Source organism: Cavia porcellus, unplaced genomic scaffold (genome assembly GCF_034190915.1).
Source record: "Cavia porcellus strain 051 isolate PalLab524CR breed Dunkin Hartley unplaced genomic scaffold, mCavPor4.1 scaffold_11, whole genome shotgun sequence".
Classification (NCBI taxonomy): domain Eukaryota; kingdom Metazoa; phylum Chordata; class Mammalia; order Rodentia; family Caviidae; genus Cavia; species Cavia porcellus.
This window is the reverse complement of record NW_026947494.1, coordinates 83428439-83451201: the sequence shown is the minus strand read 5'-3', so window position 1 is coordinate 83451201 and position 22763 is coordinate 83428439. Positions and strand designations below refer to the sequence as shown.

At 42.9% G+C, this 22763-nt stretch overlaps 1 protein-coding gene and 1 long non-coding RNA gene across 5 annotated transcripts in view; one reads left to right on the top strand and one right to left on the bottom strand.

The window, feature by feature from the left end:
• Positions 1–16206, top strand: part of Usp18 (ubiquitin specific peptidase 18) — a 23422-nt gene extending 7216 nt beyond the window's left edge. The window contains exons 2-11 of the mRNA XM_063258623.1: positions 3262–3501; positions 4735–4831; positions 5639–5781; positions 9086–9165; positions 9427–9573; positions 10304–10399; positions 10922–11089; positions 14019–14150; positions 14606–14655; positions 15799–16206. Coding sequence (XP_063114693.1) covers positions 3262–3501; positions 4735–4831; positions 5639–5781; positions 9086–9165; positions 9427–9573; positions 10304–10399; positions 10922–11089; positions 14019–14150; positions 14606–14655; positions 15799–15844 — 1199 coding nt within the window. The 3' untranslated portion in view covers positions 15845–16206. The remainder of the gene's footprint in view (positions 1–3261; positions 3502–4734; positions 4832–5638; positions 5782–9085; positions 9166–9426; positions 9574–10303; positions 10400–10921; positions 11090–14018; positions 14151–14605; positions 14656–15798) is intronic.
• LOC106028464 (uncharacterized) lies at positions 1909–22724 on the bottom strand. 4 transcript variants are annotated; one of them, XR_010050656.1, is made up of 4 exons: positions 22537–22724; positions 5517–22444; positions 3855–4015; positions 1909–3583 (listed from the first exon to the last, which is right to left on the bottom strand). It is a non-coding gene; the product is annotated as an uncharacterized LOC106028464 (long non-coding RNA). The 4 variants fall into 4 exon arrangements; XR_010050655.1 differs by lacking the exon at positions 3855–4015 and having other exon boundaries at positions 4424–22444; XR_010050657.1 differs by lacking the exon at positions 3855–4015.
• Positions 22725–22763: the final 39 nt, after the last annotated feature.

Below are 22763 nucleotides of genomic sequence, written 5' to 3'. Positions count from 1 at the left end.
AAAAAAAAAAGAATTAAAATCTGTTTTTTTTTTTTTTTTTTGGGCAGTCTTAGTATTATTTGTTCTGTCTGGACTGAATGATGATTTATTGTTAAGCTTGTACCATGTAGATTTGGAGTTTCTTCTCCTCATGACAATTTCAGGTGGAAAAGCTGACATTGTGCTTTTAATTCATCTTAAGATGTAAAGAATTTTAAAAATGAGGTTTTTCCTTACAGATTCATGACTTATTTGGAACTAAGTAGTTAAAACTTCAATATAGTTCTTAAAGCCTTAGTTTAATATTTGAATGCTGATGTACCAATTTTTATACAACATAGAAGTGATAGAGGTCCTGCAAACATGTACTAGTAAAATTTTTAAAATGTTTTAAATTTTAAGAAACGAATCTTACTTTTTCCTTGAATTATTTTTGATTGAATAGTTGTTAATTCCAAAAGGATATAACATTCTTCATAAAATACTTAGCAAATTTAAACTGTCTGATGTATTAATATTCAACTTTTAAGATTTTAAAATAGTATCTATTATTAGAATTATTAGAATAAAATTATTACAAACCACTGACTTCAGTATTTTTTTTCGAGACAGGGTCTCACTATGCAATTCAGGCTGGCCTTGGGCTCACTGGTCTTGAACTCGTAATGATCCTCCTGCCTCAGCCTCCCAAGTGCTGCAATTACAGGAGTGTCCATCACACCCGGCTCACCATATTATTTTTGCAGTAAAATTTATGCTTTTGTACCATAAAATGTAACATATATGAGACTTGCAACTCCAAGTTATGTGTGGAATATTTGCAGCTGGCTATTCGGCTATTAACTGTCCCAATGACACCCCTTTTCTTTACACTGCATGGCTATGATGGTAATTAAAGGGACTGTCCGCTCTTGCATGAGTGGTGCCCACCAGATGCATGGATGTGGCATGAGCTGTTTGTCCTCTTAAGGGTTGAGGCCAGCACCGATGCCAACGAGCAGATCTTGACTGAATAACAATGCTGAAACCACACACTTAGGTCTTCAGGCAATGTGTAAAATGAATTTGAATACAGTTCCACTTCAGCACACACCCTGGCCACATACGGGGCCAGCTGAGCTACCCGTATCACTGTGGCTTCACATTCTATCTTATTATTTATTGTTTAACTTTTGGTACCTTACTAGGCAAGCTTTCTGCTGACTGCCACCTGGGTATTCCTCACCTCTTTCGCTAGGGGGCGGTGTTCAAAAATCCCTGCCTGTTTTGGTTTCTGCTTTCCTCCACCAGCTTGGTGAAGGGATGTGTGATTCCGACTTAGGTCGTCTGCTGTGTGGGTGCTGCCTGCCCTGTAGAGCGGCTGTGTGCTCTGCGCACTGAAAAGAGCTCCTCAGGCCTGTGCCAAACCTTGTCCATGTTCCTGGATCGTGAGCCTTAACCCCGAAGCTCCAGCTCATTAACTACTTACAATAAAATAAATATTTAAGAAACTCCTTCCTACTACACTAGAAAGTGACGGGCAGCGGTACTGTGTGATCGCCCTGCCCTGCCTTATTGCCTGGACTTTGTGATTTTCCTGATATACTTAATAAGTTTTATCACACACATTTATTGATCCAAACCCATGTAACACCCTCTTGACTTTGAATTTGAACTGTTACTATGTATTTTTATTCTGAGGCAATGTTGTGTTTCTGAGATGCTGTGATACCTGCTATAGCTCATATTCATTAATGAATGAAGAGTAGCAGTTTTCTCATTATGAAAACAGTGATGCTATGAATATTGTCAAATATCTCAAAGGACATGTGTGAAAATTTGTCTTGGGGGCTGGCAGAGTAGTTCAGTGGCAGAGCACTTACCTGGCATGAGGGAGGCCCGGAGTTTAACCCCCAGTACTTAAAAAAAAGAAAAGAATTTCTCTTGGGGTTTAACAGGTGAAGTTAAGTGTTTATTTAATTTTACACAATGAACCAAATTATTTGCCCAAGTGCTTAGACCATATTATACCCATCACCTAGTGGAATATAAAAATCCTGTCTATCCACATTCCCCGAACACTTGATTTAATCGGAATTCTTTTATACGTACAGTATGATTTAAATTGACATATAAAAGTTATGCACAGTTATAGGTTACAGTGTGGCACTTCAGTAGGTGTATGAGGTGTAATGAACAGATTCTACTAGAATTCCTGGTTGTTCTCAGATGAGTAGTGTACAATGGTACCTCATTATGGTCTTAATTTGAGCTTCCAGGACTATTTGTTAACCAGTTTATTTTTTATAAAGTTAAAATTCTGAAACATTTATACAGTCATTGGTTTTTAGTTCAGCTTTTCTTATTCAAATCTGCTTAGTCTTTTGCATGTACTTTCTCCACATCCTCTTTCCCCAACATGGGATCTGCCGAGCATCAGCTGCTGTGTCTCAGGACACCCCCTATTTCAATTTGTGCCCTTTCCTCTTTAGCAAACTCAGTTTCCCACTGTCTTGTCCATGGGACACCCCTTCCTTGGTTTGCAAAATATGTCGGGAGGATTTACGGGTGGCAAAGGTCTGCATCGTCAGGAGGGAGTGAGAAACAGGGGACTCGAGCACTGGGTTTTTCTGCATCCTCCTTTATAGCTAAGATTTTGTTATGCGTGTGGACCTCTGGTTGTGTAAGAGGCTGGAATGCTGTCAGCCAACCTTGCTGCTCTCAGCCTGGGTCCTAGGTGTCTGAATGAGTGGAGAACTGGCACATCCATGGCAGACAGATGCTCCTTGAAGTAGGCACAGGGAGCCATTACTCAAACAAGCTGTGTGTACCAGGTGCGTGGCAGGATGGGAAACACCCCGGCCCCTGGAGGGCAGAGAACGGGCTCCCAGGGAGCAGGAGTGATTTGTTGGGGCTGGGATGTCTGTAGGTATAAAACTGAAGTCACGGGTGTGGGTAGCCAGGAACTTGCTTATGAATGGCCCTTAAGCAGAGGAATCGATAGTCATGGCGTCTGAAGGAGCAGTGAAGAGCTGACACTCAGCTCTGTGGTCTGGGCCCCTTGGTGGATGCCACGCCATTTACCAGAGGGGAGAATCTGGGGGGAGGAAGGTGGCTTTGGCTACTCTGAAGAAGAGCAGTGCAATTTCGGTGTGATTTCCAGCCATAAAGCGTTTTATGATCCAGTCTCCCCAGACCGTCACCACCTGGAGGCCTTGGCTCTTTGAACTCAGAGCCGCCACCATAAATACACTTTGTCCCTGTCATATCCTTATCGACCTGCCCTGCCATGTGTCTTCAAAGGGTTCCATCGCATCCGGACCCGTGAGCTCCTCCTGGACAGGCCAGGCAGCCTTGCCCTGGGAGCTTTGGAGCAATTCCAGATGGGCATGACGTTTGGGTTCCTGGGAGACACCTGCCAGTCAACCTTGGCTGAGTCCCAGCAGTGTTCAGGAGAATCCTTGGAGAAGAAGGGCGAGGACAGCGACATGAAGAGGAAGAGAGAGCAGCCGGGACCACTCAGTACCTGGGACCACCATCATGGTCAGTAGCGCCTGTCGGTCTCCTTCCCATCTCACAGCTTTCCGGTTAATGGACCCTGACCACTGCGCCTCCATTTCTGCACCTGTGAAATAGTGATAGTAACAGAGCTAAGCATAGGGGTGCTGGCAAGGCAGACGAGCTAATCCTTGGAAGCTGCTTGGTGCATGGTGGCAGTCAGGGTTGCCTGGTGTCTGTCAAGTCCGATCGGAAGCAAGGTGCTGCTGCTGATTGGGGAACAGATGTCTGCAATAGGCTGTTACCCTTGCTTTATATTCTTACTGCCCTCTCGTACAGCAAAGCCTTTTCCCTGGGAACTCTGAGATTGGCAGGGGTCCTTCCTTTTGGGGACTCACCTTTGTGGAGTCAGCTAGGAGAAGGGAGGCTGCCTGCTGGTGGGCCAGGGAAATCCTGTCTTTGAGTTTCCCATGTCCTTGAAAGTTCTTTCTGGGGGCTGGGGATTTAGCTCAGTGGCAGAAGCGCCTGCCTTGCAAGCAGGCAGTCGTGAGTTCGATCCCTGGTACCGATAAAAACGAAAAAGACAAAAAAAAAAAAAAAAAAAAAAAAAAATATATATATATATATATATATATATATATATATAAAAGTAAGTTCTTTCTTGGCCTTCAGCCCATTTTGAATTGAGAGTCAGTGCATCTCCTCCAAAGCTCTCTTCCGGTTTCCTCCACTCTCTGTTTGCATCTGGCAGAGATCAGCACACCCCGAGCCCCATAGACACCCGCTCTGACTCAGCTGCAGAGGCGTTTGAGGGGAGGGAACCCGGGATTCCCCCAGCTACATTTACACAAGTTGTTTTTTCCTTCTGCTCTTCCAGCAACTGCTTGTCCTGTGCATTTGTCAGTGAACAATACACCTTTTGTGACACTTCTTTTTCCTAGTGGATTGTTACACTTATCTTGTTTACCTTTGCACAGGTTTTTGCTTGATATTTCCTCCCCAGTTTGTTTGCAAGTTCCCTTTGTAGGATTTCATGGCTTTAGTAGACTCTAGAAAAGCATCCGATTTTTGTCAAGTTCTTTAGCCCTTGCCCTCAGAATTTTTTTTTTTAAACCAAGGTTTCACTATGCAGTTTAGGCTAGTTTTAAGCTCACTATGTATCCCAGGCTGGCCTTGAACTCTCAGCAATCCTCCTGCCTCGGCCTCCCAAGTGCAGGGATTACAGGTATGTGTCACCATGCCTGGCCTAGCCCTCAGGACATTTCTCTCCTGTTATAGGCCTGGTTGGTTTACACAACATTGGACAGACCTGTTGCCTTAACTCCTTGATCCAGGTGTTCATAATGAACACGGACTTTACCAAGATACTGAAGAGGTAAGCCTGCTATTGGGACTGAGAAGCATGTGTACTATTTCATGTTTTTAAATATTCAGGTTTTCACTGTGACTTTAGAAGTCTTCTTTCTCAAGTTGCCAGAGAAAAGATCCTTTTCTGCACATTCTGGACTACTCCTTAGATTCATGCAAGTTTTAAAATAACCTCCAGTTGTTTGGTGTCAGTTGGTCTGGGTGGGTAATCAGGCCTTGATACTTTGTAAAAGGCTCCTCCCCGAGTGACTTTAAAGTACAGGAGAAATAGAGGGCCACTGGTTTTGTTAAAAAGGATTTGGGATTAGATGAAAGTCAGGAGCAAAAACACTGGGATTGAAAGCGTGTACACACACTGTCTCTCTCTTCTTGACCTGTGCTTCCTTCTTTCCCCCATCATTGGCAGGAGTGATCAAGAGATTCCTACAATTAAATGAATCATTGCTAAAACACTCCTCATCCCCGCACTACCATTCGTAACTCATTTTTTGCTGTTCAGTGCTCCCGGTGAGACCTTTATCCACCCGCCCGCATGCAGATCCGGAGCCTGGGGCATCTGCCCGGGTTGCAGTGTGGCTGGGCATGTAGGGCACAGGGCAGCAGTTGTTTCAAATCCCCCTCTTGAGAGAGTACTTTGCACAGCTGTTTCATTGACTTAGTGGTTCTGAGCTGTGGTTCCCCATTTAAGTCACCTGGTTTCATCCCCAGAATTCAGATTTTCTTCCTGAGTGGCCAGGACATGGAGGTTTTTAAGGTTTTCCAGGTGACCCAGTGTGTCTCTGATCAGGATGTCCCTGCTGTTCTTGCTTGGCAGGATAACAGTGCCGAAGGTCTCAGAAGAGCAGAGAAGTGTCCCCTTCCAGATGCTGCTGCTGCTGGAGAAGATGCAGGACAGCCGGCAGAAGGCGGTACGGCCCACGGAGCTGGCCTACTGCCTGCAGAAGAACAACGTGCCACGTGAGACCTGGCTGCCGCCTGCTGAGCTAAGGGGTGGGGGGGCGGGCAAGCTCATGGGCGAACAGGAAGGAAACAAGTGGACGCTAGACTACTTGGGGTGGGCGTAGTGGGTGGGGTCTGAGGTAGTTTTTATTTTTATTTTTACTTTTAAAAGAAAGAGGCTTAGTCAGGTGTGGTGGCTCATACATGTAACCTCAGCATTGGAGAGGCTGAGGCAGGAGGATCACAGTGAGTTTGGGGCCAGCCTGGTCTACATAGCGAGTTCAAAGCCAGTCTGAACAACATAGACTCAAAAAAAAAAAAATGCAAAAGAAGAGGAAAGAAAAAAGCCTATTTTAATAGGCATTTTTGTGAATATTTTGAATATTACTAGTTTTTTTAATATTACTAGTTTTTAAAGTAGTTTTCTTTTTTTCATTTTTATTTATTTATTTATTATCGGTACCGGGGATTGAACTCACGACCGCCTGCTTGGTGCTTGCAAGGCAGGTGCTTATGCCGCTGAGCTAAATCCTCAGCAAAGTAGTTTTCTTTTAAAAGAAGCATAACTGCACATATTTAAAGGGTTTAGGGTGACCATGTGATATATTTACCCAGCATGTAATGGTCAAATCACAATAATCAGTGTTTTCCTTTGTTAGGTGCTTTCTTTGTGTTAGGAAACTTTGAATTCATTTGTATTTATTATATAAAATATATACAGTAATGGTTATGACCTGTGGTTTCCTTACTGCGCTGAGCCCATTAGACCTTTTTCTTTCTACCTAATTGATAGGTAGAATACCTATAATACCATCTCCCTCCGTTCCCCTTCATTCTTCCTTTCCTGTTCTCCATTGACCACTATTCTATTTTCTCATGTTATGAAGTCAACTGTGTAGTTTCTTCATATAATTGATTACATGTGGTACTTGTCTTCCGATGCCTGATTTATGTCACCTAATGTTCTCCAGTTCCATCCATGTTGCTGCATATGGCAGTATTTCATCTTTTTCATTGTTGGATAATTTCCTGTTGTATATGTACACATTTTAAAAATTCATTCATCCTTACATGGACATTTAGATTGTTTACATTTTTAGCTATTATAAAGAGTGTTGCAAGCCGGGCATGGTGGCTCATGCCTTTAATCCCAGCACTTGGGAGGCTGAGGCAGGAGGATCACTGCGAGTTCGAGACCAGCCTAAGCTACAAAGTGAGCCCAAGGCCAGCCTGCACCACATAGAAAGACCCTGTCTCAAAAAGACAGTTTTATGAAGACTGTCACTTCTACTTCAGTTGTATCCCCACCTTCCTTTAGCTCCCTACAGTAAGTTTTCTTCTCTTTGTTTGACTCACAATTATTTCAATGCTGTCCCCCATTAGAATACCATACAGGACACTCGGGGACAGGAGCTGTCTTCGCCTTGTGTGATGCCGGGCGTGGGACACAGTGGGATAGGTGCGGGTCCTTGTCTTCCTTAGGTGACTGGGGCTCTTGGTTCTGGGAGGGCCAGGGAGGACACACTGTCTCTATGGCAACATGATCTGATCCCCTGCATTGAGCGGCAGCTCTGCGGCAGGAACCCTCTGTACCAGGCGGCATCAGCGGAATCCTGTTAGACTGTCTTTGAGCTTCAGGTTCACTGTGTTGGAGAGCAGATTGATTAATCTTCTCAGCTGCTAGACGGTGGTCCTCTGTTGAGTGCCAGGCATTGTGGTGTTGCAGGGCAAAAGGAAACAAGGTGGGCAGAGTCTGCCTCCCCGGAGCTGTCAGTTAGAGGCAATGAGGCCAAAAGCAAAAGTGAAACAAAGTCAGCTAAAAAATGTCAGGGAGAAGAGCTGGTATTATTAAGGAAGGAAAATGGGGTGGAGATGCCAGATATAGCACATTTTTAGTGACCACCTTTTCTTGCAGTGTCTTTGCGTTTTGACACTTATCTATCCCTTTGGAAAATAGTCTTCAGTGTGTCTTTCATGTCCTGAAACTTCTTAGTCCTCCTTATAACAATACTGGTAAATTCACATCAGTTGCAACCTGACATTTACCTGTGACAGGCGCGGAATTCACGGCCAGGTTCTGGCTCCCTCTAAGCCTGCGTCGTATGAGACCAAGACGGGCCCTCCCTCCTTGTCTTCTTGTGCCCATTTGGGGAAACCGGAGTCAGATGCAAGAACTGGGCAACTGCTCAGGTTTTAATGCAGTGGGTAGAAAGTACATCAAGGGCCAGAGAAATGCTTGGTCACAGTGGTAACATAGGAGGGCGTTCCTGGTGCTGTCAGGCTGGGCCCTTGTAGGGGCCAGGAGAGCTGGCTGGAGAATGACAGAGTGGGAAACTGTCACATAATGGGACTGTGGCTTCAGTTTTTTTTTTTTTGTCTTTTTCCTTTTTATCGGTACCGGGAATCGAACTCAAGACTGCCTGCTTGCAAAGGCAGGCGCTTATGCTGCTGAGCTAAATCCCCAGCCTGTGGCTTCAGTTTTAAGATGCGCTCTCACAAATCCACACCATCAGTTCAGCGAAATTTACCTATGAAATCATTCTGCCTCAGAGATTTTTTTTTTGTATTTGTTTTTTATATGAACATTTGTCTCCTTTGCTGTTCTGTTTTTAGTGGGTAATTTTTGGTAAATTGTTGCTTAGAAAAATCATTGATCTTATCTAGACTTTCAATTTTATCACATAAAATGCTGTATTTTTTTTTTTGTCTTTTTCCTTTTTATTGGTACCAGGGATCGAACTCACGACTGCCTGCTTGCAAAGGCAGGCGCTTATGCCGCTGAGCCCAGCCCCAAAATGCTGTATTTTTGTTTCAGATTTCCTCTTTCATGAAATAGTGATGAGAAGAACAGTTTTTATATACTTGATTATAGATTTATGTGGTGTGGAGCCCTTCGGATTGAAGACTCAGAGACCTATGGTGAATTGTCCATCATTATGCTTAAATTGTTGACGCATGGAGAGCTACGTAGATGTAACTGGACATGAAGGTCCTCTGATACAGACAGCAGGAGTAGGCATCTCTGTTTCCCTTTTTGGCTTCTGTGCTTGAATATTCTGTAATTTTTCTTTATACAGATACTTGCTGTGCTCTTTGGTACATTTGTTTAACAGTTACATCTGCGGTAAAATTTGTGATTTTGGCACTATAAAAAAATCCGTACCAAACTTACTTTTCATTTATCGGGCACCTCACATTTGGTGAAAAAACTTACCCTTTTCTGGAGCAGAGGGAGGCTAGGCATGGCAGGTTAGTGTCACGGTAAGTCAGGCACGAGAAGCTCTGGTGACCTCACTGACTGCTGTTGCTTCTCTCTGGCCAGTGTTTGTCCAGCACGATGCTGCTCAACTCTATCTCACAGTCTGGAACCTAATCAAGGACCAAATCACTGATGCAGATTTGGTAAGGACCTGGAATTAAAAACTCAGAAATTTAGGATGCTGCTTATGGAAGTCACTCAGCTAATTGTTTATGAAATGTGTACAGAGGTATAAAGGACTTAATCTACAGAGGCTCAAGTGAATAGCATAATTCCTGTTACTCTTCTGTACCTTTATGTGTAGTGGTTTTTACTTCTAGAGCTTCTAGACAGAATTCTGGAAGCTGGCCTGAGCTGGTCTGCAACTTCATGTCTGTCTTCCCTGTCTGTTCCTCTCTCTACAGGTAGAGAGGCTGCAGGACTTGTACACCATCCGGGTGAAGGAGATCTTGGTGTGCTTAGACTGTGCCACGGAGAGCAGCAGAGACAGCAGCTTGCTGACCCTCCCTCTTTCTCTTTTTGATATGAACTCAGAACCCCTTAGAACACTGGTGAGAAACGTCTTGGTGAATTTGTACAACCTTGCCTGCCATGGCCCCTGCTTGTTTTGAAAGTTTCTTGACATTAAAAAAAATAAATTTCATTTGCATGGCTATGGTCCATTTCTCCTTTTCCCCTCTTAGTTACTTTTTCATTGCTGAGACAAAATACCCACCACCCAAAGTTAGGGAGGAAAGAATTATCCATCTCACAGTTTCTGGAGGTTTCAGTCCATAGTAGCTGGCTCCAAGACAGGGTGGCATCTCAGAGGAGAAACAGGACAGAAGTTACGAGGCATGACCACAGCCCTTTCTGTCCCTTTGATCTTATCCAGGCTGCTCAGGGCGGGCAGCACTCACACTCGTAATTCCAGGGCCCTTGATCCTAGCACTGCGCCATGAATCAATTCCAGCGTCACACACTCTAGGTCCAGCCTCCTCTGAAAAAGCCCCCCTATGACGGCATGAGGGTTGATGGGATTGGGGGACGTCTAGATACAAGCCACGACACCCTCCTACTGCCACTTTCCTTGCACTGTCCCCTTAACAAGTGTCTCCCCAGCTTTCGTTTTGTTCTTTCAGTCTGTGGGTTCTCTAGGAAATCCTGCCAAATGGGCCACACCAGGCCAAACATTTGGGGCATATGACAAAAATCAGATGCAAAGCTTGAGTCCCCACTAGCAGGATGTGTGAGGATGGGAAACACCAACCTTACCCATTTTTTGTTCTTCTGGTGGGACAGGAGGATGCCCTGAGTTATTTCTTCCAGTCCAAGGAGCTATGCAACAAAAGCACATGCTTCTGTCAGAACTGTGGGAGGAAGACACACAGGAAACAGGTACTCATCCCCGAAATGCAAATGTTTCACTGGTCTGGGTTTGCCCCTAGAGGATTTTGCCATAGAGTCTTCCAAAGCCCTGAGGGCCCCTTGTCATAGTTGAGGGAGGGAATCTAGGTCAGGCACTAGTCTGGATCCTGGGGCTTCTGGTTTCCAGAGCTTTGTATGTAGCTTCTCAGATCACATCACCGAGAGGATCAGAGGCTCGTAGGAGAGGAGAAGGTCCAAGAGTGATGGGTAGGATTTTTCTCTCATGGTTAGACCAACTCCCTACTATAGACTGCATAGTTTCCTTGTGTTGGGCACTTGTGCAGAACCTGGGAGTCACCTGTGCCTTTGTGGGGGGCTTGCAGTGGTGAGATAGTCAGGTGTCGCGTGGTCTCAGAGGATGAGGTGCAAAGGACGAGCCTCTAACTTTGGATCATATCTCCTTGCACTGGTGACAAGAACGTGCCACCCAGCCCTGTGTTCCTTTCAAGATCGAGTCTGAGGACTCGATCTCAGTGACTTTGTGTTTTTAAGGCCTTGAAGGTGACCCGGTTGCCCCAAACCCTGACCATCCACCTCAGGCGATTCTCCATCAAGAACTCAAGGACAGAAAAGGTCTGCCATTCGCTGTGTTTCCCTGAGAGCTTGGATTTCGGTCAGGTTCTTCCTAGTGAGCAGCCCATTACTGAAGCAGAGGAACAGGTAAGAGGTCCCCTTCTGTCCTCATCAATCCTAACCCACACCACACCCTGGAGATTCAGCCTCCTCCTGCCCGCCAACTTGCAGAGCCCTAGGTTCTTTAGCTCCAGGTTCTCACCAAGGCCATGCTGTGGTAGTAGGTTCCAGACTATGAGGCAGAGTTGAGTGTCCTGATGCTGGACAAACACTGGCCTAATCGGTGAGGCTGGTGTCCTCTGTGTCACCTCTCACCCAGGACCTCCTGTCCCCTGCACGTTTGGGAACCAGCCACACCTTGGTGTGACTCACAGAACACATATTCAGGACACTCTTGTTCTTTAAGCTGCTTTAACAGTGGAAACCTATCTGCTCGTGGCTAATGGTGGTAATTTGTTGTCACTGTACTGTCATCCTCTAGCCTTTGTTGGTTATAGTGGCTTTTCTTTTCTTTTAAAGTGCAAAAACCTTCCTAGTTTTAGCTAGGGGGTGTGTGGATAAATGCCTCACAGAACGAAGGGAGGGAACTTAAATTCAATACTTGCCTTCTGAAATAGCATGTAAAATACATAAGTAAATAGGCTATTTGGGGTTCTAAGTATAGTATCAACTAAACTTTCTCATTAAAACAACCATAACTTACCCTGAGGATAATAAGAAATTAGCCAGTTGACTGGACCAAATTTATTTATTTGTTTTTATTGTCCAACCCATGGGTTGGGCCAAATTTAATCACATGAAAGTTTAGATCAGGCTGGGGATTTAGCTCAGCAGCATAAGCACCTGCCTGCTAAGCACAAAGTCGTGAGTTCAACCCCTGGTACCAAAAAAAAAAAAAAAAGGTTTAGATCAATTGTTTGACATAATCACTTATTGAAAGACTGAGGAAAAACGTGTCATAAATATCTCTTCTCCATAAGTATGAAATGCTACATTTCATAGAATCTGTTTTAATTTTTATTTATTTATTTTGAGACAGGATCTCACTATGTAGGTCAGGCTGGCGTTGAACTCACTTTGCAGTCCAAACTGGCCTTGAACTTGAAGTGATCCTCCTGCCTCAGCCTCCCAAGTGCTGGGATTACAAGTGTGCCTGACTGAACCTGTTTTTACATTTATTTATTTATTTATTTATGGGTACTGGGAATCAAACTCAGGCTCTCAAACTTGCCAGGCTGTGCTGTGCCACTGAGCTATATCCCCTGCCTGAATCTATTTTTAGAATGTTGGTTGTTCCATTGGTCTGTTTGTTTGTTCATGCTGCATGGTATTTAAAAACTTAAGATCTGATAATGTAAATGGGTCCTGTTGTGACACAGGTCGCTCCAGTCCTTGGTGATCACCATTCCATGCTCTGCTTCTGTGGGTTTGACTTTTTGGGGTGAAAAAAGCAATTCTTGGTTATCGTCTTCTTTACGTGTTCTCTGATGGCTCCCTGTCAGCCATGAGACCCTGTCATGATCAACTGAGAATTTCTCTCAGCGCCGCTGCCTTTTTGCAGAGTTACCTTTTATTTTGCTTTTCCAAGGCTTTGAAGAATAAGAAGGGTTCCCTGCCATATGCACTAGATACTTCTGGGTCTTGTCCTGAGATTTCTCTGTGATGTGCCATGTTACGGACTCTCCTTAAAGATCTCTCTCCTAGGTTTCTCTCCAAGGGTTTCTTTCTCCCCTGCTGGACCCTTTTCTGCCCATCATTTCATGGATATTTAATTTTCAGCTCTATTCTTTTTCTTTCTTTTCAAATACCATTTCACTAATTCTCAGGATTTCAATATTTGCTTCAAACTGAAGATTTCCAAGTCTGTATCTTCTTGAGCTCCACGCCAGTATTTTTACCTCCTTACTATTTTCATGTAGAAGTCAGTCTTCAATTCATGATCTTCATTCCAAACACCTCTGTTCTGTATTTGGCTGTATAGTTTCAATGTGACCCTAACACCTAAGCAGAAATCTAAGATTCATTTTTATTATTCTTCCAACTTCTGTCCTCAACCTAGTTAGTTACCAGATATGTTTAGTTATTTCTACCTAATTTGTACAAATCCATCCCTGCATCTCCATCTTCAGTGTGGGTTCTGAGCAGTCAGGCTCAGCTGGAATCCTGCTTCTTCTGTTTAGAGCTTTTGGCCTTGGGAAATTTACTTTACCTCTCAGAGTTCAGATTCTGCCTCTGTAGAGTAAGACTTAGACTAGCACCCAGCTCAAAGGGATGCTATGAGTGTTAAGTGAAATGTCATTTGCTAATAGCAATCATTATCATTTTAATGACTACCAGTGACAGTGTCTACCACCCTTCCTCCATGTGCAGTGTCCTGACTTATCTGCTTGGTTTCTGTTACATTTGAATTTTTTATTCATTTTTCAAATTACATTGTTTCAGTATGATTCTCAAAAATCAATCTGATGTTGCTTCTCTTCCTAAGATGTTCTGACGATTCCCAGCCATGCATGGAACAAACTCCTCCTCCTCCTCTTCCTCGGCCTTCTCCTCTCTCCCACTCCCCGCCTGTGATATGAGATCTCATTTTATTGTCCAGACTGGGCTCAAACTCAAGATTCTCTTGCCTCAGCCTCCCGAGTGTTTGGGATTAGGGGTGCACCATCATGCCTGGCTTGTTAACTTGGTCTGTGCAGCCTCACTCCTGGGGACCTCAGCCCCCTTCCTGAGCTCCACATCCTCTGGACTCTCTACTTTTGTTTGTTGCTGAGTCTTTGCAATGCCTGAGTCTGCATTAAAAAAATACTCCCTTCCCACCATTTATCTGCCAGTTATCAAGATCAGCTCAATCAGGCCTTCCCTGGGGCAGCTTCCCTTTATTCTAGTACCAGTGAAGGACCACCACCTGGCATGGTCGATCAATAAATGTGTGGTGAGATAACCTTTCTTTATTCCAAACTAGGACTGCCGAAGGAGAGGTAAGGGGTGAATCGCTGTGTGCCTCATCTTCTTGCAGGATGAAGCACAGTATGAACTCTTTGCTGTGATCGCCCACATGGGGATGGCAGACTTTGGTCACTACTGCGCCTACATCCGGAATCCAATGGATGGAAAATGGTTCTGCTTCAATGACTCCCATGTTTGTTGGGTGAGAAACATTATCCCAAAGTGCCTCTTGTCCTGCTTTAGCTGCCTCTAGTAAATTCTGAGCCCCAAACACTGTTTCTGTTTTCTCTCTGTGGGGGGACTTCTTAAGAGGGTGGTGGCTCCTTCCTGCATGCCATCCTGATGGAGTTTTCAGCGCTGTGAGAGTCTACTCACTCCGCTGTCTTGGATCTGGTGCTGTAGGCTCAGTGGCCTGCAGGTTCATGTTCTGTGGAAGAGTTCTGTAAAGCAAGAAGACTTAGAAATGTGTAGTGACCGCTCTGGGACAAGCATAGCCACATGTAAACCGAAGAGCAAGGATATGAAATAGGCTTCATTATACATGGCATCCTGTCGCGGGGTGCCCCAGATTCTTTGCCCAGAGCAGTGAATGAGGGTACCTTGAGAGGTGAGAGCAGGGCCAGGCGGTTGCTGACTTCCTCTGTTCCACGCTTTCAGGTGTCCTGGAAGGACATCCAGTGCACCTATGGAAATCACGGCTGCCGCTGGTAAGAGACGTGCGTCAGTGACGCAGATGAGTGGACCCATGCTGGCTCTCGGCGCTGGGCCACACTCGCGGGGGGTCAGATGCCGCTTACACGCGGGTGGCTTTCTGGGACTAACTCTTCACTTCAGCTTGCAACACACTGCACCGGAACACGGTTTTCTCACAATTGAGGCCACAGCAACAATCAGCAGTATAAAGTGACCTTATGCAGATGCCACCTTCACCGTCTCCTCCGAGTCTCTGCATGCGCAGTTTCTGGCCTGCAGTGCCCTCTGCCGGTTTACCATCGAAGCACATTTCCCTCCTGTTCAGGACTCATGGGCTCTGCCAGCTCTGCAGCCCCTTCCTTTACTGATTGACCGAGTAGGTTTGTAGCGTAGGGGTTTGTTGCATCTTGAGTAACCCTCCTTTATAGTAAGTTTATACTGTTTGCTTGCCTATCTTTCTCTTCTGCTAGACCACGTATCTTTGGGGAGAAATGACCCCTGCTTTAATGTTTCTTTGTGTGACAAATTGGCTTGAATTTAATACTATCAATATTTTTTAAACTCAGTAACTATAAGGGAAGCTGAAGAGTACAAAGTTAGATAAAATCAAGGCAGAGAGCCAGTAAGTTTTTTTTTTTAACTGAGTTTCTAGGTTAAGAGTAACAGTGTATATCAAAGATGATACTAGAGACGATTTTCAGTTGTAGAGGCAGGTGTGAACATGGGAAAACTACAAATTAGGTACAATTTGTGTTTGAAATTCTCCTTTTACTTTCTGTTTTTCATCTTTTGCTCGTTTTTTTCTAAGCTTTTTCTGTTTTTTCTGTCTTAGATGCCCAGTCTTTGTGAGGTTTCTGTCACTGGCTCTGTGGAGGGCCGGAGGAAACAGATTTTATTTTGTGGATCATGGTCCCCCATGCATTACTGCCTTGCAGCACAGAGAAGCTACAGACGTGTGTGAATCAGTGAATATGACGGGGCTCGGTTCTACTCATTTGCAGAAATGGGGTTGATCTAACTTACGTCCGATTTGTCACCTCCTAATTTAGACGTTAACTAGAGTTTACACATGCTTGCCCCATCTCGGCTTCACAATGTATCATTTCGCTGTGACTGTTTCCTTTAGCTATGCTTATGCATTTTTCTCTTCTTTCCAGGCAGGAAACCGCATATCTTCTGGTTTATATGAAGACTGAGTCCTGATGGATACACTCCAAACCTTTGGAAACTGACAAACTATTATTTTCCTTTTCTGTTTCCTGGATCTGGCAGACTCGTCTAAGAGATTTTGCAATGAGACAAAGCATCACTTTCAAACGTATCATTAACTTATGCACAGCCATGAGTGATTGTTGCTGTGGTACAAGCACTGAGAGGCAAAGCCTGCTGGGAAGTGATGAGGTCCATGGCTCTTCCCATACTGCACACTGATGGTGTCCTTTCCAATTCTGAGTCACAGTTCAATGCAGTGGGAAGGGGTCTTGCCAAAATGCCAGTGCCATGCTGGTTGGAGCCTCCAGCCGCCAGAATTGCAAATCAAATAAACTTCTATACTTTAAAAACTACTCAGTTCAGGTGTGTTGTTACAGCAACAGAAAATAACTTGTACAATTATCAAAATATTTAACAATGACACCTAGGCACAGGCCTAGGTCTATCACAATGAAAACCTTTACCAGTGGGCTCTGGCTAGATAAGAGTCTCCGGTGCACACCTGATAAATGGCAGACTTGAAGCTTCCAGCATAGAATGTGGATTGAGTTTTGATCTTAATTTATTGCCTAAAAAAGATTATCTATGCAAGCACAAAATCTTCCTTGGATAACTCTCACCAAATTCCCTCCTTAGAATGAATCATTGTTAAAAAAATAAAAGAATGAATCATTGTTAATCAGTGTGCATTGAATTCATAGGGCTGATGTGCTATAATAAATTACTACAAACTGGGTTTCTTAAGACAATAAAAATATATTGTCTTATAGTTGAGGAGACCAGAAGTCCGAACTCAGGGTCTCCACAGAGTTGATCCTGGAGGCTCTGAAGGAGCCGGTGCCGTAGCCCCTCTTAGCTTCTGGTGGTTTCACCAGTTCTCGTCCCATGTTTGCTTATCGCTGTGTCTCTCCAGCTGCTGCCCTCCCCTCCACATGGATTTCATATGAAGAAGCCACGCACTGAATTTAGGACCCACACAAATCTACTGAAACCTCAATTTTATTTAATTATGCTTGCAAAGACTTGTTTCCCAATAAGTTCACATTCAGAAGACCTAGGGGGCATGAATTTTGGGGACACTATTCAATAAAGTACAAGATATGGATCTTTCTGGGCCTTTTCCTCTGCATTCACATATCACTATGTATTTTTTTTTTCCTCTTGTGTAACAGGAATTGAACTCAGGACCTTGCGCTGGCCAGGCAGGCGCTGTGCCACTGAGCTACATTCCCGGTCCATCACTATGTATTTATAACAAACAAACTATACTGTTTTTTTTTTTTTTTTCATCTAGCCATGTCTTAGAAAACTTTCTAAGCCTCTGTGTAGGTACAGAGGAGTCTTTTTAAAAATGTATTTGACACTGTAATCATTATATACTGCAAACGTACTAATAGAAGTACAAATTGAAGACAATGTATTTGATTCATAGATTACTATCATTCATTTTAATCTGTTCCCATGTTGGTAAATAATGTTTCTATTTTATATGCCATTAAAAATGTAGGGGGAGCCGGGCATGGTGGCTCACGCCTGTAATCCCAGCACTTGGGAGGCTGAGGCAGAAGGATCTCTGCGAGTTTGAGACCAGCCTGGGCTACAAAGTAAGCTCAAGGCCAGCGTGAACTGTGTAGTGAGACCCTGTCTCAAAAAGACCAAAAGAAAATATAGGGTGAACACACACACACATATATCTTTGCGCACATCTGTATTATAGATATTGAAACGTGACATGATGGTTCAAAGAGCATAAATATCAAAAATTATGGTTAACGCTAAGTTGACCCCAAATTAACACTAAATGATTAAATTTTGTCAAATGCTTTTGTCTATTGAGATAATTATATAATTTTTTAAAAAAATTTTATTTAAAAGGAAAAAAAAATCAAAACGAAACAGTGTAAGGGTATAAGTAATACAGAACTACAAAAAAACAAAACAAACAAACAAACAAAAACAAATCACCAGTTAATAGATTACACATTGTCATCTTAGAAATAGTTGCTCAAGTCACAGGATCAAAGCATACAAAGTGGACATTCAAACAGTGAGACTGCAAACAGTTGTGTTCAATGCTACAACAAAAACTCAATAATATGGTCATCTATCGTAACACACCTAAACACACTTGCAGTTGTAACCTTTAAAGCACTTTTTTTCCTCTCTTTTTTACAACAAAATTTATGCATTTTAGGTTTTATTACTCCCATAGTTCTTATTACTTTTTTTTTTGAAAGAGAATAAAACCAAATATGACAAAACAAAGCAGTCAGTCAAAACAAAGGATAGACATAGCACATGATGTAAAAACAGTACAAGGTTATCAACAATGGTTAACATAATGCCTCTTGCTTCCTTAAAAAGAATTGCCTATATCATTAGGTGTTATAAAGTTGAACAAAACAGTACAGAACAAGACCAATAAAACCTAAACATTGTAAACATTACAGGACTTCAAAAGAAGATAATAGTCAAATCAGAATGGGCATCATAGTGAATCTTATTGCCTTCAAAGTAGTTGACTATATCCTCAAACTTGATACTATCAAACAGAACGGAACAGAGTCTAATCAGTCAAAACAAGATAGTGGGAGTAATTCAGGACTTCAAATCAAGTTAATAGGAAATCAAAAAAGTTACTACAATATATCCTGCTAATTTTTTTTATTTTTCCCCTTAATTAAAAAAATAATAAAAAATAAAAGAATAAATAGTTTTTCTAATAAATAAGGGAGAGATTGAGATAAAAGAGGACATAACAACATAACAATACAGGTCAAAGCATGACAGTTTCAGCAACTCAGTGCTTCACCACCAAATAACCTGACTTAATAGTGGTTACCTTAGTATCTTTTTCCTTGAAACATTTGAATATAACTTCATATACTATAGCTTCAAACATATCAAGACAGTGTGAAACCATTCAAGTGGATTAAAGTATAATTATATAATTTTCAACTCACATGTATTGATTATATGTTGAAATATCCTTGACTCCTAAAGATAAATCCTATTTGGTCATGGTGGATGATTCTTCTAATGTTTTCTTGGACTTGGTTTGCTTACATTTTGAGGATTTTTGCATCTGCATTCATTGGAGTAGTGGTCTGTAATTTACATTTCTTTTAGTATCTTTATCTTCAGTATCAGGGTAATGTTGCTCTCATAAAATGGGGCTGAAAGTATTTTCTCTACTTCAACTTTTTGAAGCATTTGAAAAGACTGAGAATTGCTAACATTTTGTCATAATTTTTAAGAGTTGTAATTTGTGATCACTTTTTTTTCTTTTCTTTTTTTGAGACAGGGTCTCACTGTATAGTTCAGGCTGCTCCTGAACTATGTAGCCCAGCCCAGCCTTGCACTTGAGGCAATCCTCCTGCCTCAGCCCCCCAAGTGCTGCAATTACAGGCATGTGCCACCGTGAGTGGCTTTTTTTTTTTTTTTTTTTTTTTTTTAAAGTTCAGTCTGGTCTTGAACTCACTGTGTAGTTGAGGCTACACTTGAACTCTCGTTGATCCTCCTGCCTCAGCCTCCCAAGAGCTGGGATTACAGGTGTGTGCTACCGTGCCTAGCGATCATTTGTATTTCTGGGGTGTCACTTTTTGCTGTATGTTTGCAGTCTGTAATGAATACATCCCTTCTGGGGAGCTGGTTAGTATATGTATCACATCTTAGTTCATGTTTGCTTTCCTTCCTCTTCCTCCCCAGAGCCTCATCCCTTCTTCAAGGGATCTATCTCCTATCATCTAGCTTTATTTTACTTTATATTTATATTCTTTTTTAAAAATTAAGTTTACCGGTCCATTTTAAATATACACATTGATCACTTTTATCCTAGGGACTCTGTACCTTACACGACTTATCTCAGTTGGTTTTTTCCTGTCCCGTTGTCCTCCCTTCGGCCCCTCTTCCCCTCCTCCTGTACAAAAGTTTTGTTTCCAGGCCGGGTAAGTACCTGCCTGGCAAGTGCAGGTTTGTGAGTTCAATCCCAGGTACCAAGAGAGGAAAAAAAGTTTGGTTTCCATTTTGCCCTCTTTTTCCCTTTGCTTCCTTGACCTCTCCCCATCCCTCTTCCCACCTGAGCATTTTCTTACTATTTTAAAATATCTGGTATACATTCTGGTGCTTATTTACACTCAGTTTCTCACACCAGAGATACAATGTGATATTTACACATGTGCTTCACTTATGTTACTTAATAGTGTGGTCTCAAGGTGCATCCGTACCTATAATGTCTCAAGCTCACCCTTTATGGCTGTGGTACTCCATTGTATAAAAAAACCACATCTTTATCTGTTGGTTGATTGATGGACATTTGGGCTATTTCCTGGCAAGTATGAAACTGGGTTTAATCCTGAGTATAAAAAAAAAAAAGACTGTAAGTTTTCCAAATTTACAGAAACTTTATGATGGGATTCATTCTAAGCAAATTTTTAAAAATTTTTATTTTTAAAGTTTTAATTCTGGCATGGTGCACCTAATGTACAACTGATCATCTTAAGTCTTTATGTGCAGAGTTCAGTAGTGTCAAGAATATTGTCACTGGGAACTCTAGAAATCTTTTCTGTCGGAGGCTGCAGAAATCTTTTCTGTCGGAGGCTGACCAGGCTCCCAGTCTCCTAAAACAAGTTGTGATAAAATACATAAATAAAAAGAGACAAGTGATCTGGTTTTTCAGGAGTCCAGGAAGGTCAGAACTCTCTGGAGTAAAGACTGGGGGAGGAAAAGGCTCTTCCTGATCACTGGCATCGATACAATCTTACAGAAGTTTGAAAAGGTTTTATGTAGTTACATTTATTGATTTTTATTTTATGGCTTAATTCTCAAGTTTGCTGTTTGAGGTTTTTTTGTTTTTGAGCCTGGGTCTCACTATGTAGTCCAGGCTGGCCTAAATTCAAGCAATCTTCCTGCCTCAGCCTCCTAGGTCCTGGAATTAGAGATGTAGGCTACCACTCTTGGCTTATACTATACTAAATTTATACTTAGAAAAGCCCTTCTCCATTTTGAGGTTGGATATGCATGTATTCTTTTAAATATCTTGCTTCATATGTACTTGTGTGTTTAACACTTTACGCTTGAATTCTAATGTAATTCATTTGGGTGTGGACTTTGATAAAAGACTAAAGCTGGGGTGTGACCCAGGTACATTACTCAGAGGCTGAGGCTACAGGGTTTCTGGGTAAGGTAGTGAGGCCTTGTCTCCAAAACAGGATCTAACCTTTCCTCCCAAATCCCAGCACCATTTAAAAAAATAAACATGCCTTTTTCAGTTGATTTGAAACACTATCTTTATCAAACAATAAAAATACATAGGCATTGGGTCTGAATTCAGACTCCAAATTCTGTGGTGTTGCTGGGAAGAGCAGCCATTCACAAGACAGGCCCTGGAATATCACTGCTCAGACCATTAACTTTCTGGTTAAATGACAGTTATTGTAACAATATGGAAGATTAAGAGAGAACTTTTTTTTTGGAGACAGGGTCTTGCTATGTAGTCCAGGCTGGCCTTGAACTCTCAGTGATCCTCTTGCCTCAGCCTCTTGGGTCCTGGGATTACAGGCATGTGACATCAGGCCCAGCAGAATTTTTTTTTTGTCTTTTTGAGACAGGGTCTCAACTATACAGTTTAGGCTAGCCTTGAGCCCACTTTGTAGCTCAGGCTGGCGTCAAACTCATGGTGATCCTCCTGCCTCAGCTTCCTGAGAGCTGGGATTGCAGGCATGTGCCACCACGCTGGGAGCTATGATTTTGTTGAGGTTCTTAGTATAGTTGCTCTTTCATTTATGACAGGGACTTAACCCCACTTTAAGTAGAAAATACCATAAATAGGGACCATCTGTACTTATTTTGGGCTCATTATTGTTGTAGCTTGGCATAACTGACACTATCTTGACCCCTAGTCAACTAATGCCCTGTATTTGACTCAGGAAAATTACTTAGGGTATAAGTCCTATGAGAAAAGCAGAATAAGCTGTATCTACAGGAGAAAAATTAACCTGCTTAACAAAAGAAGCAGGATACAGGTGTCACTCAAAAACTAATGAAAGATTCGAGCTAAATTGTTTCCAACAGGATGTCTTTTGTGATTCTTTTTTAAAATCTCTTGTAACTTTAGTTTGGTGCCACTTGTTTGGACCCTGAACCGGTGTGTGTGTGCGTGCGTGCGTGTGTGTGTGTGTGTGTGTGTGTGTGTGTGTGTCTGTATGAATGATCCTTAGCTCAGTTAATTAAATTCCAAATTTATCAATTTGGCTGCTTGGATTCCTATATTTGTTGTTCACAAACCCACCTCAATTATGACTAAAAATTTAAACCTGCTTTTAAAAACATTTTATTGTAAGGAAAAAAAATCAATAAAAACAACGGTACAAAAGTTCATAACAAGACGGTAGGAACATAACAATGTCAACCTGCTCTTTGCGCACTGCACTGCAGTCTGCTTTGGAGTATTAGCACGCACACACCGCTAACAGGACGTGTAATCGACACCCAGTTCCCAGTGGCAGATCCTGCACATTTTACGGAAGACTCCCCAAGTCGCCACTGTCATTTGTCTGGTCCTCGCTAACTTAAGCCGACATCAGGACAGGACTGGGTATGGCAAAAGGAAAGGATCGTCAGAAAGACCTGAGAGCACCGCTTTCTTTTCCTGCAACACCCCAGGGTGCCGGACAACTACTCACCGGCTGGCCCTCCCGCCCACTTCCGAATCCTAGGCGGGCGCCGAGTAAGGCAGCGCGGGGCGGCGGGAAAGCGCCGGCTCCAAAAGGCTGCATCCCGGGGGAGGAGGTCACACCAGGAAGAGGTCGCTGGGGAGCGGCGAGAAAGAGGGAGGACAGAGCGATACTTCCTTTGCGGCTGCGTTCTTCCGTCTTGATTTACGGCTCCTCTCGAACACCCGCCCTCACAG